The 18,468-nt window shown below is 38.9% G+C and overlaps 3 protein-coding genes across 3 annotated transcripts in view; all 3 read right to left on the bottom strand.

Moving 5' to 3' along the window:
* LOC134655105 (probable protein BRICK1-B) overlaps positions 1-18,468 on the bottom strand; it is a 321,261-nt gene that overhangs the window by 275,659 nt on the left and 27,134 nt on the right. The gene's annotated exons all lie outside the window — the stretch shown is intronic.
* Positions 2,688-6,589, bottom strand: LOC134655308 (probable basic-leucine zipper transcription factor I). The gene is made up of 4 exons (XM_063510758.1): positions 6,581-6,589; positions 4,177-4,561; positions 3,419-3,655; positions 2,688-3,148 (listed from the first exon to the last, which is right to left on the bottom strand). The coding sequence occupies exons 1-4, from the start codon at positions 6,587-6,589 to the stop codon at positions 2,688-2,690; spliced, it is 1,092 nt and encodes a 363-aa protein (XP_063366828.1).
* Positions 11,167-16,745, bottom strand: LOC134655104 (cuticle protein 3-like). The gene is made up of 4 exons (XM_063510566.1): positions 16,591-16,745; positions 15,201-15,405; positions 13,088-13,315; positions 11,167-11,306 (listed from the first exon to the last, which is right to left on the bottom strand). The coding sequence occupies exons 1-4, from the start codon at positions 16,597-16,599 to the stop codon at positions 11,212-11,214; spliced, it is 537 nt and encodes a 178-aa protein (XP_063366636.1). The 5' UTR covers positions 16,600-16,745; the 3' UTR covers positions 11,167-11,211.

The raw sequence follows: 18,468 nt of genomic DNA, 5'->3' as shown, positions 1-18,468 counted from the left end.
CGATAAAAGCTTGTACCAAGAATGATTTATTTTGCCAAAAACTTATTAAATATTTTGTCGTCTTGGTGACTGACGCGCATCAATCTCACGGACGACTTTCACTTCATTTCATTCAAGGTCGTATCAAAATCAAAAACGTAAGAAGTTGTTAAATCTGAATCGGGCTCCAGGACATTTGTAAACTTACAGGCGTATTTTAATTTTAATAACAGGATATGAATTAAATCCAGATCTAATTCATATACTGTTATTAAAATTAGAATAGGTACGCCTGTTAATCTAAACTCATACTTGTATCCGAAAAGAAAACAGTACCATCAGTATCCAAAAATGCATACAATCTCTACCTAAGATCTAAAAAAATTTGAACTGCCGACGCAATATTAAATAAGAGTAGGCGCTGTATTGCGTTAAATAGCCTGCAGCGGTGCGAGTTAGCTAGACGGGTTAATGTCGGGTCAAAGTGGATTTTTTTGTCAACTTGAACGAGTTATACCTTTATAAAAACTATAGCCATAGGCGGTATTAGAATTTATATTTTAATAGGCCGTAATACGACTCTTGTGACATGTCATGATTTTTTTCGTAAATCCGCTTCAACCTTTTATGAGTATAGGTACTTTCTAAGGTGCGTTTTAAGGATGACTCACGTTAGACCGGGCCGTGTCCGGGCCGGAGCTTCCGGAGCTTCGTTTATGGAAAGCATCACGTGATCACCTGTCATTTGTCATAGAAAAGTAAGCGCCGGAAGCTCCGGCCCAGACACGGCCCGGTCTAACGTGAGTCATCCTTTAGACCTATTTTTGTGATTTTTTCTATCGAGTGAAAGTCAACAAATCAGGATTCGAAGCGATGAAGTTACTAGAGAAAGGCCTGAAGATTGCTAATTAATTTTGCTGTATTGTGGTCTAAAAACCGCTAGGACTTATAAAAAAACTCCGTTTAGAAGTTGAACCTACGCCACCTTAAAAGGACTTGGGAGTCTCGGGACTTAGGAGGCTACAGTTAGACCAAGAAAAGTCTGCAGAGATTTTGAAAGCACCCGCAGTGTCAGTGTTATTTATATGTCATAATTTAATAGAAGTTTGACGTTTAAAATAACACTTGCACTGCGTGTGCTGTCAAAATTTCTGCAGACTTTTGTTGGTCTAACTCTATACATATTCCATCGCTGATTTTGTAATGCATTATATCATGGATTATGCAGTATTATCAGGCTCTATTCGAGATGTACAACTCTCAGATTTCGCGTCCAGTTCAATTCAACAGTTGACTGAATCGCATATATTCATCAACTGATCATTTGGTACAACCAATAATTCAACAAAAATCAACTTTGTTTTATTACTAATTTAAGGTTTATAATGGTTTGGTTTGGTTGTCACCTAACTGTGGATTGCTAATGTCAAATTTTGACACAGGATTGTTCCGATTCAACGGGAGGGAATACCCCTTCAGTAGTTGTAAAATTAAGGGTAACATTCCATTTCTGACCGCAGCTGCACTACTGGTACTGAACGCGTCGCTGTTATTGTCTATTTCCATAGTAAAATGAACAGTAGTGCAGCTGCGGTTGGAAATCACCTTAAGAACCAAGAGGAACGCATCTTAATGCATTAGGCTATGGAATGTCTCGATTGGGATCTCACAATGATGGGTGTTGTGTGGGCCGATGTTGTAATCGTTGTCTAAGTGTCAAGACACTGATTCTATTGTTTATTAGTACACAAAGCATTCGGTCACAGAATAAATAATAGTACTAAGTACAGAAGACTCACTCTCTAACAAAACGCGTCTGTTACGATCAGCACAGATATGGCCGCTAGGTGGCGACAGTGCCACGCGCGGCTTATGGCTTTCCCCAAAATTGGGACCGAACGGATGTACTTTTAGCTACCTGTAGCAAAGCGACGAAATCGCGGAGTGAGACACGCCTGATTCGGTTTGCAAGTAAGATTTACTACCGTAAATCACCCAACTATATATAAAATTACTAGTATTACTACAAATAGGGTCCACAATGATAATGATGATGATTAGGTCAGTATTTTTTTTTTTCATTTCCTCCGGAATTTTGGATTTGGGAATCTAATTATTCATTAGACCATGATCTTAAACACCTAAAAATTAAACCCGTCAGTCCCGTCCCGTCTTACAACTTACAACCAATCATTATATATTATATTATAGTCGTTATCGCTAAGGATTAAATTAAAACAGTGGTTGTAATATTAGTATATAGTTAACAAATATATTTACACAAAAAATATCAACAATAACAAGGAACAGATTAATTTGGTGACTTTCTTATTTACATATTTATACCTATTTATAACACACCACACTATAAATAGCATTTCTGACTTCCTTTTCAGTCTTTTCCTTATTTTCCTTTTATAATTTACTAGCATCAAACACGCATTGTTTGTAATCTTTAGTCGTTTTTTCAGTTTTTTAGTTAAATTAGTTATTAGGTAGGTATATACTAAATAATACATAATATGAAGTTACTACAGCTTGTCTTGTCTACTTGGTATGGAATAGGAACTTAGAGAATCCTTAACATCCAAGTTATTTTTTACTAACATTATTGAAAAAAATCAATTTGATACTTTCCCCAGCCAACCTCTAATCTTTCAAATTTCCTTCTCAACTTCTTCCTTTAGTGTGGTGGCTACAAAACCAGATCATTTCCACCCACTGTACCCAGCTGTGGTGGCGGCCTCCTGACCAGCCCACCCCTGCTCCTGCTGGTACTTCTGCTGATACAACTCCTGGCCATGCTGGGAGTGCTGGACCTGCGGTTGAACTTGCTGGATCTCTGGCGCGTGCTGGATCTCTGGGAGCTGCTGCTGGATCTCAAGGATCTGTTGGTGCTGTTGGACTGGCTGGATCTCAGAGATCTGTTGGTACTGGATGGGGATCTGTTGGACTGGCTGGATCTCAGGAATCTGTTGGTGCTGGATGGGGATCTGTTGGACTGGCTGGATCTCAGGGATCTGTTGGTGCTGGATGGGGATCTGTTGCACTGGCTGGATCTCATGGAAGTGCTGCGGTTGGAGATCGTTGATCTGCTGGATGCGCTGGCTGTGTTGCTGTTGTGATTGGTGACGTTGTTGTTGAAACTCAGTTTGTTCTTTGTAGCTTCCTGAGGAATTAAAGCAGACTAGTTAGCAAAGATGCCTAAAGGATGAAAAGCTTTAAACCAGTTGACAATCAGGAGTAAAACGGTATGTCTTATAAAGAGAACATATCTACACTTGATCCTGTTTAGAGATGTCTAATTCTTTACAGCTATATTCTCTTTTATTCGTTTCAAACAGTGTTTCCCTTCGATTAAATATACTATTATATATAAGTGAAGCGGTCAAAAAACTTTTAGACTTCCTTTCTATGGTAATACTAAAACCTTACTTACCATCATCATAAACGCCATTATTATTCGCCGCCTCCCTCTGGTTCAGCTCGATGCTCTTCTGTATAGCCTCAGGAATAGGCGGGGGGGTCGGCAGATGAGCTCCCTGGGGTCTGAAACCATTCTCGTCAGCAGTGTAAGTCACCGTGTAGACCTGTCCATCGTCGCCGGTGTAGGAGTAGCCGCCTTGAGCGCGGAGGGTTTTGCCTTGGACGGAACCTTGCTCTTGGACTTTAATTCCTGAGAAAATAGAAACAGGGCTGATACTGATAGTTTCCATTGAGTGATGTTTATAAGTTTCGTCTTCTTTCTGTGAACTAGCAGGAATTTCAGACAACATGCCAATCGGTAACGCTCCGTAGCGAACGAAACGCTACCTTCACTGTCACACTAATATGGAAGAGTGATAGAGAGACATAAAGCTGTTCGATGGCGAAGCGATAACGATTGTCACCTTGGCTAGGCCGCCTGTCTGGCGTTTGTTCGCCAACAAACTGTACGGTTACCATCAGTTTGTCACTGACATAAACGCCGTCGAGAACGTAATTTACTTTCTATACATCCCGTTTGCACGAATATGCGAGTGCGAGCGAGATGTATAGAAAGTAAATTACGTTCTCGACGGCGTTTATGTCAGTGAAAAACTGATGGTAACCGTACTGGTTATAGTTTCTCGATAACACAAGTTTTTGTATAAGTATATACCGTTTGAATAAAACAATAACATAAAATAGTAAAACATACTGTAGTGAAATCCTTACCATTCTCAGTCTCATAAGAGTACTCATAGCTTTTCCCCTTATTTTCATTCTGGAAGCTAATTATCCTTGCTGACTTTTCAACGGAAGGCCTTTGAGACTGAAAATTCTGTCCAGCGAAAGCTTTCTGTCCAGCAAAAGTACTTTGCCCAGCGAACGATGTCTGCCCACTGGGGAACGCTACTGAGTGTCCTTGAGAATATCCGGCCTCTGATTGGCTGAAATCCTGCTGGCTGTAGTGTGATTGGTCGCCGTAAACGCCCTGCTGCTGAAGCTCGAGCTGTGATTGGTAGGCTTCTGCGTTGTTGGCGAAGTGTTCCGTTGGTTGGGTGGTGTAGGGAACTGGGTCTGATGATGCTACAGCTAGTATTGCTGCCAGGGATGTTATCTATAGTGAAAAATAAATACATACATTAGAATTAAGTTTCAGGCAAAAATAGAGACAAGAAGAACATTCTTATGGCACAAGTAGTGTCTAATAATTTTTGCTTGCCAATATACAAACGGCTCAATTTGTTTATTTTTAGGTAATTAAAGTGAACTAGGGGCCTATTTGACTAAAGCTACAAGTGTAACGGGCTATTTTATAGTTTGTTAAGAGTAAATGTGGAGAAAAAGTGCCTGGGCCTGGGCATAAATAAGTTTCGAAGAATAACGCCTATGGTCAAACAAAAAATTTATCCGCTCCGCTATTATGAGAACGTATTTACATAATTTGAAGAGTTATATAATTAATTGTAAAGTCATTCCCGAGAATGATTTTCGATGAAAACTAAACGTTTAAAGAGACAGGACTATTAATTTTCTAAGTCATAGCCAATAGTCATAACATAACGCAAACAAACTAACAAAACGCCTAGTATTTTTTTACGGCAATTTCTATGCAGCCGGTAATAATTTTCATTTTTTTTATGATATAGGAGGCAAACGAGCGGACGTATCGCCTGTAGGTAAGCAACTATCGTCCCCCATGGATACCTGCATCACCAGAGGGGTTGCAAGTGTATGGCCGGAATTAAGATGGGAGTCTGATGGACTCTCTTCTTGAAGGTTTGAACTTAGTCAAGTCAGCTAGGTACTATTTAGGTATAAAATGTCAAAACAATTGTAGATTGGGACTTTCCATTAGAGAAGGGTCCTGTCCTTATGCTTCAAGTGCGATTAGGTTCTTTTATCTAAAATTCCAACAGAAATTCTGTTAGAAAGGTCCTTATTGCACATGAAGTATAAAGACCCTTCTCAGAAGCCACAATTATCCATACAACTTCATAGTACCTATTTAATTTATCTGTGTATTTACAAGAAACATTTTTAAATACTTTTTTTCAAAATTACAGGACATACTTACCTACATTGTTTTAGTTAAATGTCAACAAAACAATTAATCGTACCGCACAAAGTCAAGTGACTTGATTAATTTGTCCGTGACATGACTTGACTCAAGTCATGTCACGGTGCCTGCTTCCGCGTGTCAAACGATGATTTGATGACTCAATACAAAAGGTGTATTAAACTCTTTGTTTACGCATGTAAATTAAGTTAAGGCAGAAATTATGTTTATTGTTTTCTTACAATTGTTGTCATAACGTTAATTATTATAGCTGGTCAACCAAATCTTGTCAGTAAAAAAAGGCGCGAAATTCAAATTTTCTATGGGACTATATCCCTTCGCGCCTACATTTTTCAAATTTGCCGCCTTTTTCTACTGTCAAGATCTGGTTGACCAAGTATAATTTCTTTATTGCATTATGCTATTACCTATTTGAATAAATTGATTTAATTCTTAAAGATATTTTGTAATACTTTTTTTTAAACAGTTATGGTTTTGTAATACAAAATAAGGTGTTTTTCACAACAACATAAATGTCAAAGTCAAACTTGCAGTAAATGTGAAAAATATAGATGAAGACAAAATACTATCGCTGGTTAGTGGATGGTTAGAAGATAATGCTAAATCTATAAGGCCAACTTGCTCCATTCCACTAACCCGGGTTAACCGGTTAAACCTGGAGTTACCAGGTTACCAGTACAATTTGACACTGGGTTAACGGTTTAACCGCTTAAACCACCGCACCTCACTAACCCGGGAGTTAGATGATGCAAGTGGGCCTAAGAAATGTAAATTAGAGCCCACAGCCTTTTTTTGGGTTCCTTGATATTGGAACCATTTATAATCTGTGGGTTAAACCTCATTGACAAAAATATAGGAAAAACATTTAAAATATTTTGCCTAGGAGCGAGTTTTTTTCCGAAATGTAATTTTTAAAGGCATAATAAGTAGTTCCATGATGGCTTAGGGTATGATGCCAAACCCTAGATTCCTTAGTTGTTCCTGAGTAATTTAATTATTTTTTCTGAATATGGCACATCACTACACAAAACTTTCACGACACTACACGTCACATACCAGCCTCATATTTCACAACTTTGCAGCACTAATATCTAAAAATCACTCAGAATACACTGGTTGGGAGTTTGAACCACAAATGTACCGAAAATTTCACTCTTCCGTTTTTATAGCGAAAATATTTGTGCGTATATCTTATTAGGCTGTTTCACACTGAGCGTGGGCTACTAAAACTACGGACCTCAGGTTAAAAGATAAAAGATTTTTTATTCGTGACGATCACAAAACATGTACGAACATTCATTGTTACTTATTCTAATAAGTTCTACGCTTTTAATATACCTAAGTGTTTCCTTCTCTAAATATTTATTATTATTATTTATTTTTCATTTATTAATTTACAATCATACATATATTGCATCGCAATCATAATGTGATTTTTAGTGTTTAGTTTATATATTTCTTTTTATAATATGTACCTATGCTAGTTTGAAGGTATTTATCTATGGGCCACTAGTTGCCTGAAATAAAGAATTGATTCATTCATTCAAAATACTATTGTAAACAATGCCTAAGTCGAAAGCGTATGTGGTGAGCACGAGATGTATGAGGTAACGTTTGGGTAAGATGCGCCGCTCGGTGAACAACTGGAGCATTTTTGGGTGCACGTTACCTATCCTATAACGATAGAAGCGGCATTCATTTTAATAATACATAATTATGTATTTACCTACTATTTTACAGTCAAAACTTGCTATATCATCGCCGGAAGATCAGCGCTGACTTCTGGGTTAGCATTATGCTGAGGCGTCCCGCCATTTCGTGGTAAAGTATGTATTTATTTTATGTTTAATTTTCTCTGTTTGTTGTGTACTTGTGTATGTTATAGTTTATCACGAATAAATGCGATAATTATGATGATTATATAATAAAAATCAAATACAGATGTACCTATTAAATTTGGGGTGTTAGTCTCTTAAATTTTTAGAAATTAAAATTAAATAAATTACTAGTAAACTAAATATATTTTGTTTTATTTTTCAATGTCAAGGCTCCTTAGTTGAAAATTGACCTAAAGTTTAGGCCAACTTCCGCCATTTCAAGAAATACGACATCCTGAGGAGAACATCATTTTTGTCCAAGCTAAAACGGAGACTTTCGCTAACGCTCGGTCAATTAATTTAGGTAAATCTATTTTGAAATCGGTGGCACTTCTATCAATTTTTTGGTCAATGGTTGCAGCGGTGACTTTCATTACGACCCTTATGTATAATATATGTACCTATAATATTTTGTATATTATCTCGCCTTACAGCACGGCAGCCGAGCGGTTAAGAGACTTAAGGCCTCGTAGGTTGGTGTTCTTCTCTCACTCTCACCGAGCATAAGCGTGAGCGAGTTGGATGTGCGTGCTCGGGACCGCGGATTTCATGTTTTTCAATTTATTTAACTATTCATTTATATAAAGATGTTATAATTGAAAAATACAGTAAAAAGAAATTAAAACTAACAATCCTAAATATATCTAAAATAAAACAAGGAATATAAAAACTACTGAAAGAGGCCTCCCCGCGCTACCCCTGGCGCAAAGGTGCCCATCACACTCGCTGCGTTACCGCGTTGAATTGCGATGGACAGCCTTTGCACCAGGAAAAACCCGGAGCGCGGGTCAAGGCCCCTTGCTTGCAGGCGGCGACCTACTTCCCTAAGGAAGGTTTTTGCCTCAGCGCACCAACAACCGGACGTCTCTACGGCTACTGGGACGAAAAGGTAATTAGTGAGTGCTGAGTACTTTTGATGCCTCAGCGGCTGCGCCCGCCGTCCGGATGGTGCGACAAAGGTGTGAGGGGGCAAAAGTGCTTACACATGTAGCGTCCCATAGTAGACACTTGCTTGAAAATAAATTTGCGCATTTTTATAATCAATTTTCATATTTTTGTGCATAAGTTTTACTTAAATGGTTACAAATTAATTTTGAGAATTGGACGGATTGACAGTACCTAAGTAGGTACCTTCTTTGCGTCATTTTCAATTAAAAAATATTCCTTCCAACCCTTTTTAAAAATTTGGAGTTCCTAAACTAATTTTCATAAAAATGAACAATAAAGATAACATACTTTTTGCATTTTGAATTAGAACTTTCAAATTGCACCAAAAAGAAGAAGGTATTTTATTGTCTACTGTTGTTACACCACCAGTCATTAATTACATATTCGAGTATATGTTTTATAATATGTATAACGAAATTACTTCTTGCTAAACATCATAATCATAAAAAAGAAGAGGTTCTTAATTTCTCTGAATTTTTAGCTTTCTTTTATTAGTCTCAGAGGGCCGATTCGACTCGCCATAACAGGTCGTGTCTTATTTTTACGTTTTATTTTACCAGTAAATCCTTGTTAACTTATAAAGGGCAACGCGAATGTGACCCCGCTGGTATAAGTGTCCATAGGCAGCAACGTCCGCTTACAGTAAGATAACAACATCGAACCAAATACCTACGCTTGATTGACTTCGGGGATATTGGTGGTAGGTATGTAAAATGTGGCCATGTCGTGGCCTGTCATTTTGACGAGTCTAATGGGCCTCTTAACTGTATGACATTTAAGCCAGACTACTAGCTTCTTTTCATTTTACTGGATCTCAAAATCAGGGCAAAAATGGCCAAAACTCAGAAACTATACCTACAATAATATTGCGGTCTCACAGTAAATTTTGTCATTGATAGACGAAACAATGGCGAGACAAACAAACAGGTATGTTAACTGTTACAATGAGAACAAACTGAGACGTTTCGTCAAGTGTGAAGTGGACTAAAATTATGGTTCCGTCATAGGAACGATTTGATCAGACAAGAAATTGGCGTCAATCTCTAATTTAATCATAAATTTCTTTGATGTTCTTCTGTATCGTTGTCCTAGGGACAACAGTTTGTTAGAAGAAATGTTGTAGCGCGTTGGAACAACCTATATATATAGTCTGTCAAGCAATTTTCTTCAGGCAAATTTAAAAAATGTACGCACGAAGGGTTAAATATAGTCCCATATAAAATTTGAATTTCGCGCCTTTTTTCTCCTGACATAGTTGTTTAACAGACTATATATGTATTGGAAACAAAAAGGTCAGAATAATAAGGATGTGTGTGGGCTGTAATCTGAAATAATAAATAAAAGAGGAATGTGCATTCAATTAAATATTATAATATATTATTTATTTTAAATATTCACTCGAAATAGATAAGTACGTAAAATGACAACTATGACGTCCAATCCGACTAACTCATTTCAAACATAGTGATAATCATACTATATTTGTCTTACACTAGTACTAGCACCCAAAAGAAAAGTATGAGTATAGTTTGTTTTATTTATATTTACTGACTATTGGTTTGACCAATTATATACTTCTTCTCTTTCTCTTTAGAAGTAAATTTTTGCATGAAAATCATAGACAAATAAACCTGATGCTGCATCGTGCAAAAAGTCTGCAACACATTAAATATTAGGTACTACGGACGGGACCCTAAAAATGATATGAAATGAGATTAACTTTACAATAGCCTCTTAAATTAGGAAAGACGCTTCTGCAAATATTTGTACATGTTTTCATAACAATCGCGATTGTCAAAATATTTCGATATTATTCGATATTTTTAACCAATATTTGCCGACGGAGGGTTACCTATATTTTTCAATTGCATCTACGTAGGTATCTATTAAATATGTCTGTGGTTGGTTTCTTTGGAATTGGCATATAGCATGTTTTTTAAACAATTGCAGCGCCATCTGTGATCTGAGTTAGGTAAACTTTGCGCGATTAGCCTTAAGAACTTCTACAAGGTCAATGGACACTTTTCGTGGGGTATAGCCGACCGGCTTTTCTACAAAAAGTGCCCGACCTGAAACCGTGTAGGCTTACACCGTGATGGATTGCAAATGTAGTCATTAAGTTCGTCTTATTTGTGGGAGTGTATCTGGCTGTAAGCATTGACGTATAATATCTAGGGACTGGCTTTACGGGCAATAAAAATGAGGCATGACAGGGGCCAGTACAGCGGTGTGAAATTGCTACAACGCGATTGGTTGATGAATTTGCATCACGCGCGCGATTGGTTGACGAGTTCGCATTACGCGCGCTATTGGTCGCAACTAGTTGCGTTAGACTGCACGATTGGCTGGAATTCGCGAGTAACACCGCTGAACTAGTACGATTTTTAGTGCCCCATTAGCCCGTCCTTAGATATTATACGTCAATGGCTGTAAGTATTAAAATTACTTGCACAGCCTAATCGCCGGGTTTGTTAATTTAGTTCATTCCACTTGTTCTTATAGCAATTAGCCTTTTATCATGTACATTGGGTTCTTATAAATAAACTACTTATTGAAAATTGTAAGTTGCAATTGTTGCATTGTAAAACGCTTAAAATCTTATATTTCAGTTATTCCACTTGGCTATAATTATTATTATTTGTTTGTCCTTTCCACATCTCGAAGCCATGGGGTCCCGGACTTTTGTGGGGCCGAAGCCAAAAGCGCAGATGCCCTTTAAGACTATTACAAAAAAAAAACACAAAAAAAAACATTAGGTACTTAGATAACTTTATTGCATCACTGTTATCTTATTTATTGCATCACTGTGTACAAAACTACAACTAAGACTAAGCGATATGGCACTCAGAAGAGTTGTGGCGTTCAGAAGAAACGGCGGGTCTGAGGGGGGGTGTACCGAGGGGGGGAGGGGAAGGTGCGGGCCGCGACGACTCCGGAGTTGCTCTCGTGGTAGGTGCCTGTAATGGAATAGTTGGTTAGAACCTATAGATATGCTTTTGTTTTAGAGTGCGACCATGCCAAGTTTTCATACCAAATGCTACGTTATGGCTCCTCTACAGTTCTACACGATGGGCCAGCGCCGGCCACTCCAAGGGACGCATTTATGCGTTAGAGGGAGCAAGTGATATTGCTATCTCATTCTACCGCATGGCTGCGTCCCTTGGAGTAGCCGGCGCTGGCCCATCGTGTAGAGGAGCCATTAAGTATGGCGCAGGTATGGGTGTGTAAGCACGCATTGTCACTGCAAAACCATAGAAACTTAGCGGCCGGTGTACCTATAGGTTATGTTCATAAAGCAAAACTCTTCATTTCATAATTCACTTCTTCAGACAGAGTGACAGAGTATGAAGCAGCTTGGAGACCGATGACGTCAGCTGTGTACTGGAGTTGGTACACCTGCTTAGCCAACATGCCAATCGTTAACGCTCCGTAGCGTAGCGTAGTCATCTCTATCACTCTTCCATTTTAGTGCGACAGTGACAGTTGCGTTTCGTTCGTTACGGAGCGTAAACTATTGGCATGTTGGCTACGCACCCTGATCATCGTCGCTGAAGTAACACGGCTACTGATTGGCGTAGGATACGACTCAATATGGCCTACATTAATTTTCATTAAACCTGAACAACAACACGCACTATCATCAAAAAATCCTATTAGTGTCATCCATGGCGTTCTCAGCTAAAGCCCTAGCGATAGGTTCCGGAACAGGTGGTGGAATCTTCAGATGAGCCCCCTGAGTCTGGAAACGTTGGCATCGACTCCTAGATCCTAGTGAAACACGTACCATAATCAAAGTTCCTATTAGCTCCATCCCTATGGCGATGGCTTCAGGAACAGGCGGTGGAGTCAACAGATCAGCACCCTGAACTAGCATCAGCTGTGTAGATCCTAGTGGAACGTACCATCGCCAAAGATCCCATCAGCTTCATCCCTACCGTTCTCAGCTAGCGCGCTAGCGATGGCTTCAAGAACAGGCGGTGGAGTCAACAGATCAGCCCTGAACTAGTATTAGCTGTGTAGATCCTAGTGGAACGTACCATCATCAAAGATCCTATTAGCTTCATCCCTAGCATTTTCAGCCAGTGCCCTGGCGATGGCCTCAGGAACAGGCGGTGGGCTCAACAGATCAACACCCTGAACTAGGAACCGTTAGCATCAACTGTCTAGATCCTAGTGGAACGTACCATTCTCAGCTAGCGCACTGGCGATGGCCTCAGGAACAGGCGGCGGGGCGGACAGATGAACACCCCGAGCCAGTTACAGAACCTGGCAGATTCCAGAAAAGCACGTACCATCATCAAGGTTCGCATTAGCTTCATCCCTAGCATTTTCAGCCAGTGCCCTGGCGATGCCTCAGGAACGGGCGGTGGGGTCGGCAGATGAGCCCCCTGGGCCTGGAAACCGATGGCATCAACTCCTAGATCCTATTGAAGCACCTACCGTCATCAAAGATCCCGTTAGCTTCATCCCTAGCATTTTCAGCCAGTGCCCTGGCGATGGCCTCAGGAACAGGCGGTGGCGTCAGTATATCAGCGTCCTGGGCCTGGAAACCGGTGGCATCAACTCCTAGATCCTAGTGAAGCACCTACCGTCATCAAAGACCCCGTTAGCTTCATCCCTAGCATTTTCAGCCAGTGCCCTGGCGATGGCCTCAGGAACAGGCGGTGGGGTCGGTATACGAGCACCCTGGGTCTGGAAACCGTTGGCATCAACTCCTAGATCCTATTGAAGCACCTACCGTCATCAAAGATCCCATTAGCTTCATCCCTGGCGTTCTCAGCCAGTGCCCTGGCGATGGCCTCAGGAACAGGCGGTGGGGTCGGCAGATGAGCGCCCTGGGCCTGGAAACCGTTGGCGTCAGCGGTGTACCGGACTTGGTACAGCTGACCGTCGTCGCCGGTGTATGAGTAGCTGCCTTGAGCTTGGATGCCGTTCGCTTCTTGGCCCGACTCTTCGGCTTGGATACCTAAAAAGAAAGTGATTATTAATTACCCAGTTTAACACCAGATTTAGGTTAGGTTAGGTTAGGTATCCAAATATAAAACATTTTTATAAATATATATTTTTTGTATCACTCGCGGACTAGACGTACCTACTCGTATGTACTTGATAAACTTATTTAGTCACTCAAAAGAAAAATGTGGTAGGATCTATGTACGGGACGCATAGGTACAGAGTTACTGCCATTCAACTTTGAGTAGCAGTGTGAGATTTTATCTATACGAGATTTTTTCAAAGTAGTGCCAAAATCCAAAACCAGCATAGTTTATATAATAAGTTACTCAAACAAAATTGTCTCTTAACTTGCATACCCTCAACATCAGTGAAAAACAGCTTATACATATCATCATTGCACTTAAGTACCTACATTAAATTAATAAATTGTATGTAACATATGACAGCTATCAAAAGAATTGGACCAAATACCACACATATGTTCACGAGGATGATTTGTATGACATTGCCGCATATAAATCTAGTTCTGCCTTGGGCTTTGAGCTATTAAAATAATGGATTGCTTGTTAAGCAATTATTGTAATTAACTTTGTCAGAATCGATTGAAATGAGAGATCTTGACATTTTGATTTTTTTATGGCCTAGGCAAGCTAATAGATGACCATTAGTTGCATGATAATGTATTCAAAAATACTAATGATATCCAGAAGAGGTTTGTTCTTTGGATTTTTAGGGTTCCGTACCCAAAGGGTAAAAACGGGACCCTATTACTAAGACTTTGCTATCCATCTGTCCGTCTGTCTGTCGCCAGGCTGTATCTCATGAGCCGTGATAGCTAGGCAGTTGAAATTTTCACAGATGATGTATTTCAGTTGCCGCTATAACAAAAAATGCTAAATACAGAATATAATAAATATTTAAGTGGGGCTCCCAGACAATAAACGTGATTTTTTGCCGTTTTTGCGTAATGGTACGGAACCCTTCGTGCGCGAGTCCGACTCGCACTTGGCCGGTTTTTGTGTTTCTTCTCGTTAACGTAATATTTAGGATCACGATTGACATTCCGACCCAGATTAAATCGATTATCGTGACTGATAATTTTGATTGGTCCTACCGATTAATCGTTTAGTTGTGTGATTTCGTCCACTACCATATCGTCTTTATTTGTCCTTATGAAAGCAACTTAGTCCCAAAATGCCTAAATGTTGAATTGGGTCCTTTTTAAATTGCCAAATGTCAATTATAAATTTTCGTTTTTTTAACATCACTACATAGTATAAAACAAAGTCGCTTCCCGCTGTCTGTCTGTCCCCTATGTATGCTTCCTGCCCTATGTATGCTTAGAAGTTTAAATCTAGGCATCGTATTTTGGTGCGGTTTTTTTTTAATAGATAGAGTGATAAAAGAGGAAGTTAACCCGTGCGAAGCCGGGGCCGGTGGCTAGTTCTATGTATAAACATGTCTGATGTGCATTTATAACCTTTTTCGTATTAACAATTAATGTTTAATGGTCAGCTGGGATTAAAAACGATAATAAAGAATTAACGCACTAGTCGTTAATGTAGATAATAATTTGTCTTTTAAGTATTTTGTTGTGACATCACATACAGTCAAGTGTTAGAATATGGGTGCACACATCACACTCAAAAATATGTCCCATAGCTCTTATGTCAACGACTTAATAACTATGGGGCATAATTTTGATAAGTTATAACTGTTATAAGCACTCATATTTATAAGAATTATAAGAAACTAAAGGCAATTTAGACTTGCTTATTGTGCAGTGTGCACATCCTTAAACTAATTCGGGAAACAAAAATGGCCACACTCTTAATTCGTAGATTTTACATTTCACTAACTTTAAAATGAAAATGAAACTTGCACTTCTAACTCACCATTCTCCGTCTCAAAGGCGTAATGGAATCCTCTGTCGTTGACCTCAGCATCAGACCTCAGGATTTGTGCGTTACCCTCATACGACCTAGGTCTAGGCTGGTAGGCCTGCTGCTGGTAGGCCTGCTGCTGGTAGGGCTGGTAGCTAGGCTGGAAGCGGAAGGGGCTTTGGGCCACGGCTACCGTAAGGACTGCTGCTAGGATGATCTGAAACAAAGGGTAATTTGAAATGGGTGACCTAGATTATTAGGGTTCCTGGAAAGCTTTGAAATAATCACTTTGGAAGCCCTTTATAAGTGTGTTAATAAAAGAACGAGCTGTGGAACTGATTCAAAAAGAAATAATTTGAATAACTACTTCCAAAATTTTAGGTTATCAAAACCAAAATGTTTTGTTAAGATGACACTTTTAAATGCACTTTTATTAGTTTTCGACTAACTGTACCTAGTTAGTTCACTTTTGTTTTTTAGTAATTGTTAACGAAAGCAATAACATTACAGTAAGTAAAAATGTTTTCAGTACTGATTAGGTAATTTCTTTTTTGGTGATCGCTAAAGGATTTGGTGTGAGTGCCGCCATCGCCACAGAGACGGCGGGACGACTTAAGGTTCCATTTCTAACCGCAGCTGCACTATTGTTCATTTTACTATGGAAATTGACAGTAACAGCAACGAGTTCAGTACCAGTAGTGCAGTTGCGGTCAGAAATGGAATGTTACCCTAAAACACCTTCATTGATAACTAGCCGGGAAAGCTCAACAACGAGAGTCGTGGAAATCAAGGGGAGGGGCATTTACCCAGCAATGGGACACTATTATAGGCTATTTAAAAAATGTGTGAGTAGGTAGTAAGCCTAAATAATTTAGTATTTTAAAGTCTTAATTAAGACCAGCAAAAGACGTAACATTCAAATCCTTAATGGATCAATAACAATTAAAATTTTGCAAAAAACACACAAGAACCTCTTTAAATAGGATCACTAAATTCTGAATGTTTTAAAATAGGCTAATATGCATACTTTTTTGTGTCGTAACATTTACATCCTTTAATAGATCAATAGCAATTAAAATTTGCAAAAAAACGAACCACTATGAACGAGATCACAAAATTCTGAATATCTAAATTATCTTAGCGCCACTTGCACCATCCCACTAACCCGGGGTTAAGCGGTTAAAACGTTAACCCAGTGTCAAATTGTATTGGTAACTATGGATACTCCATGTTTAACCGGTTAACCCTGGGTTAGTGGAATGGTGCAAGTGGCGCTTAGATTGTTAATTTTGTGTCAAATTGTTGATGAACAAAATAGATTAATTTAAAAAGTGTTGTTTGTTAAACAAGAAGAGGTTTAAGATAAATAAAGATGACTAAAAGATGATAGAGATATGATTACCGATTTCATGGTGTTATCGGGTTGGTTGTCTGTGTGGGTATGCGCCGGATTCGGCGTGCGCGGCTTATATACCGGCGATGCGCAATGCCAAGGTCGGCGTAGGACGCCGGAAGATCCCTAGGCGGGCTTTTACTTTTCATGGGAGCTGTGGGAAAATCTTTGTGATGGTGGAATGTCTGGTAATTCTTGGTAATTAGTTGTCTAGCGGACCCCAGGCTCTTGAGCCGTGGTAAAAAGCCGAGACAACGCGAAGGAGATGATGGTGAAACGTCTGAGGGGTTACCGTGAAGACCGAATTTCGCAAATTGCGGGCATTTTTCTCTGCCACTCTAATTACGACTTCATTGGAGTAAAAGAGAAAGATCCCCGCAATTAGCGAAATTCGGTTTTCGCGGTAGCCCCTCTGGTGAATTTATAATCAGTTTCGCTCAAACGCGCGGATCAGGTGGAAAATTTGGAAAATATTATATTTTTCTTTAGACATTTTGATTTGGCCAAAATAAATAAGTATTGGTTTGATTGAAGAAACATTTTGCAAACAACAATAAACCCGTCGAGCTTTTAGGTAGGTACTTTTCATTTGATCTATGGTAAAATTTTACGAATACGAGTAATAGTATTTTGCCATGTTATCTAGAGACAGCTATCGCAGGAATATGTAAGAAAACCAGATAACGAAATTTCTATTTTCTTTTACGCGGTAAGTCCTGGGGCCCGTTTCTCAAAAGCTTGTAACTTGTAATAGGTACAAGCGGATGTCACTTTTTGACATCATTTGTTAGAAAGGGACTTCCACTTGTATTAAAAGTTACGAGCTTTTGAGAAACGGGCCTCTGATCCTAAAAACTGTGTGTGCACATGACATATCTACATGTTATTATAACCATAAATGTCATTCATCATAAAGATTTACTTCGTTACACAACATTAGCAATTCGTGCAAATACTTTTCGATCCTATCGTTAGATCTCTAGTTTTATGAAGAATTTGATTGGTTTACAATTAGCAAATGGTTAGTATCGTTTTCATATTGATATTTGTATGATTTAAAATATCAAACATCTTGAAAGTTGCAAACGAATGGTTTTGTAATATGACTTGCAAACTGGAGGTCATAGTTTTGAATCTAATCTAGCAATGGATTTTTTTATGAATAACTTGTCAATTAACTACTAGCATTTTTTGTTTTTTTAATTATTTATCAATTAATTACGGCAAAAATAAATATCCCGATGAAACCGGCCGATCCCAATAAGACCCGTTATGTCCGCCCCCTACTGTTAGAAAACGTCGGTGCGAATAAAAAAATCGCCATGTGTTTTAAGCTACTTTTCAGGAGACAAAAATAACTGTTTATTTTCCGGTTTGTAATATATTTGTTGCACCTGTATTTTTTTCTAATAGATCAATTCTACAATAAATCGCCATGTGCAACATTATCGCCATCACCCTCGACGGAAAACAAGGCATTTAATTTCGTTATGTGCTAAAAAGAGCTATTTTTTTGTTTCTGTTCTATTTTTTTTTGTACAAATGTTGTTCTGTGTTCACATAGCGGAATTGTTATTTTCAAAACTAATAAAGATATAACAAAAATATTTATGTGGGTCGACGGGAAATTGAAAAAGGAATTCAAATACCTATGCCAAAATCAAAAAATCGTAAAAAAAAACACATAGCGATTTTTTTATTCGCACCGACGAAAAGGCGCCTCCGTCAATACAAATTACCTGCCTCAGAATTTGGTGGGATGACATCCCAAGGGAATGTTATAGCTAATAACCACTTCCTGATATCCGATGAAGCTGAAAATTTGCATACATATGTAAGTCGGGTGACAATGCAATATTATGGTACCATCGAGCTGATCTGATGATG

The sequence above is a fragment of the Cydia amplana genome, chromosome 16, assembly GCF_948474715.1.
Source record: "Cydia amplana chromosome 16, ilCydAmpl1.1, whole genome shotgun sequence".
NCBI lineage: Eukaryota > Metazoa > Arthropoda > Insecta > Lepidoptera > Tortricidae > Cydia > Cydia amplana.
The sequence above is the reverse complement of the archived record's forward strand: the minus strand, read 5'-3'. Positions and strand labels throughout refer to the sequence as shown.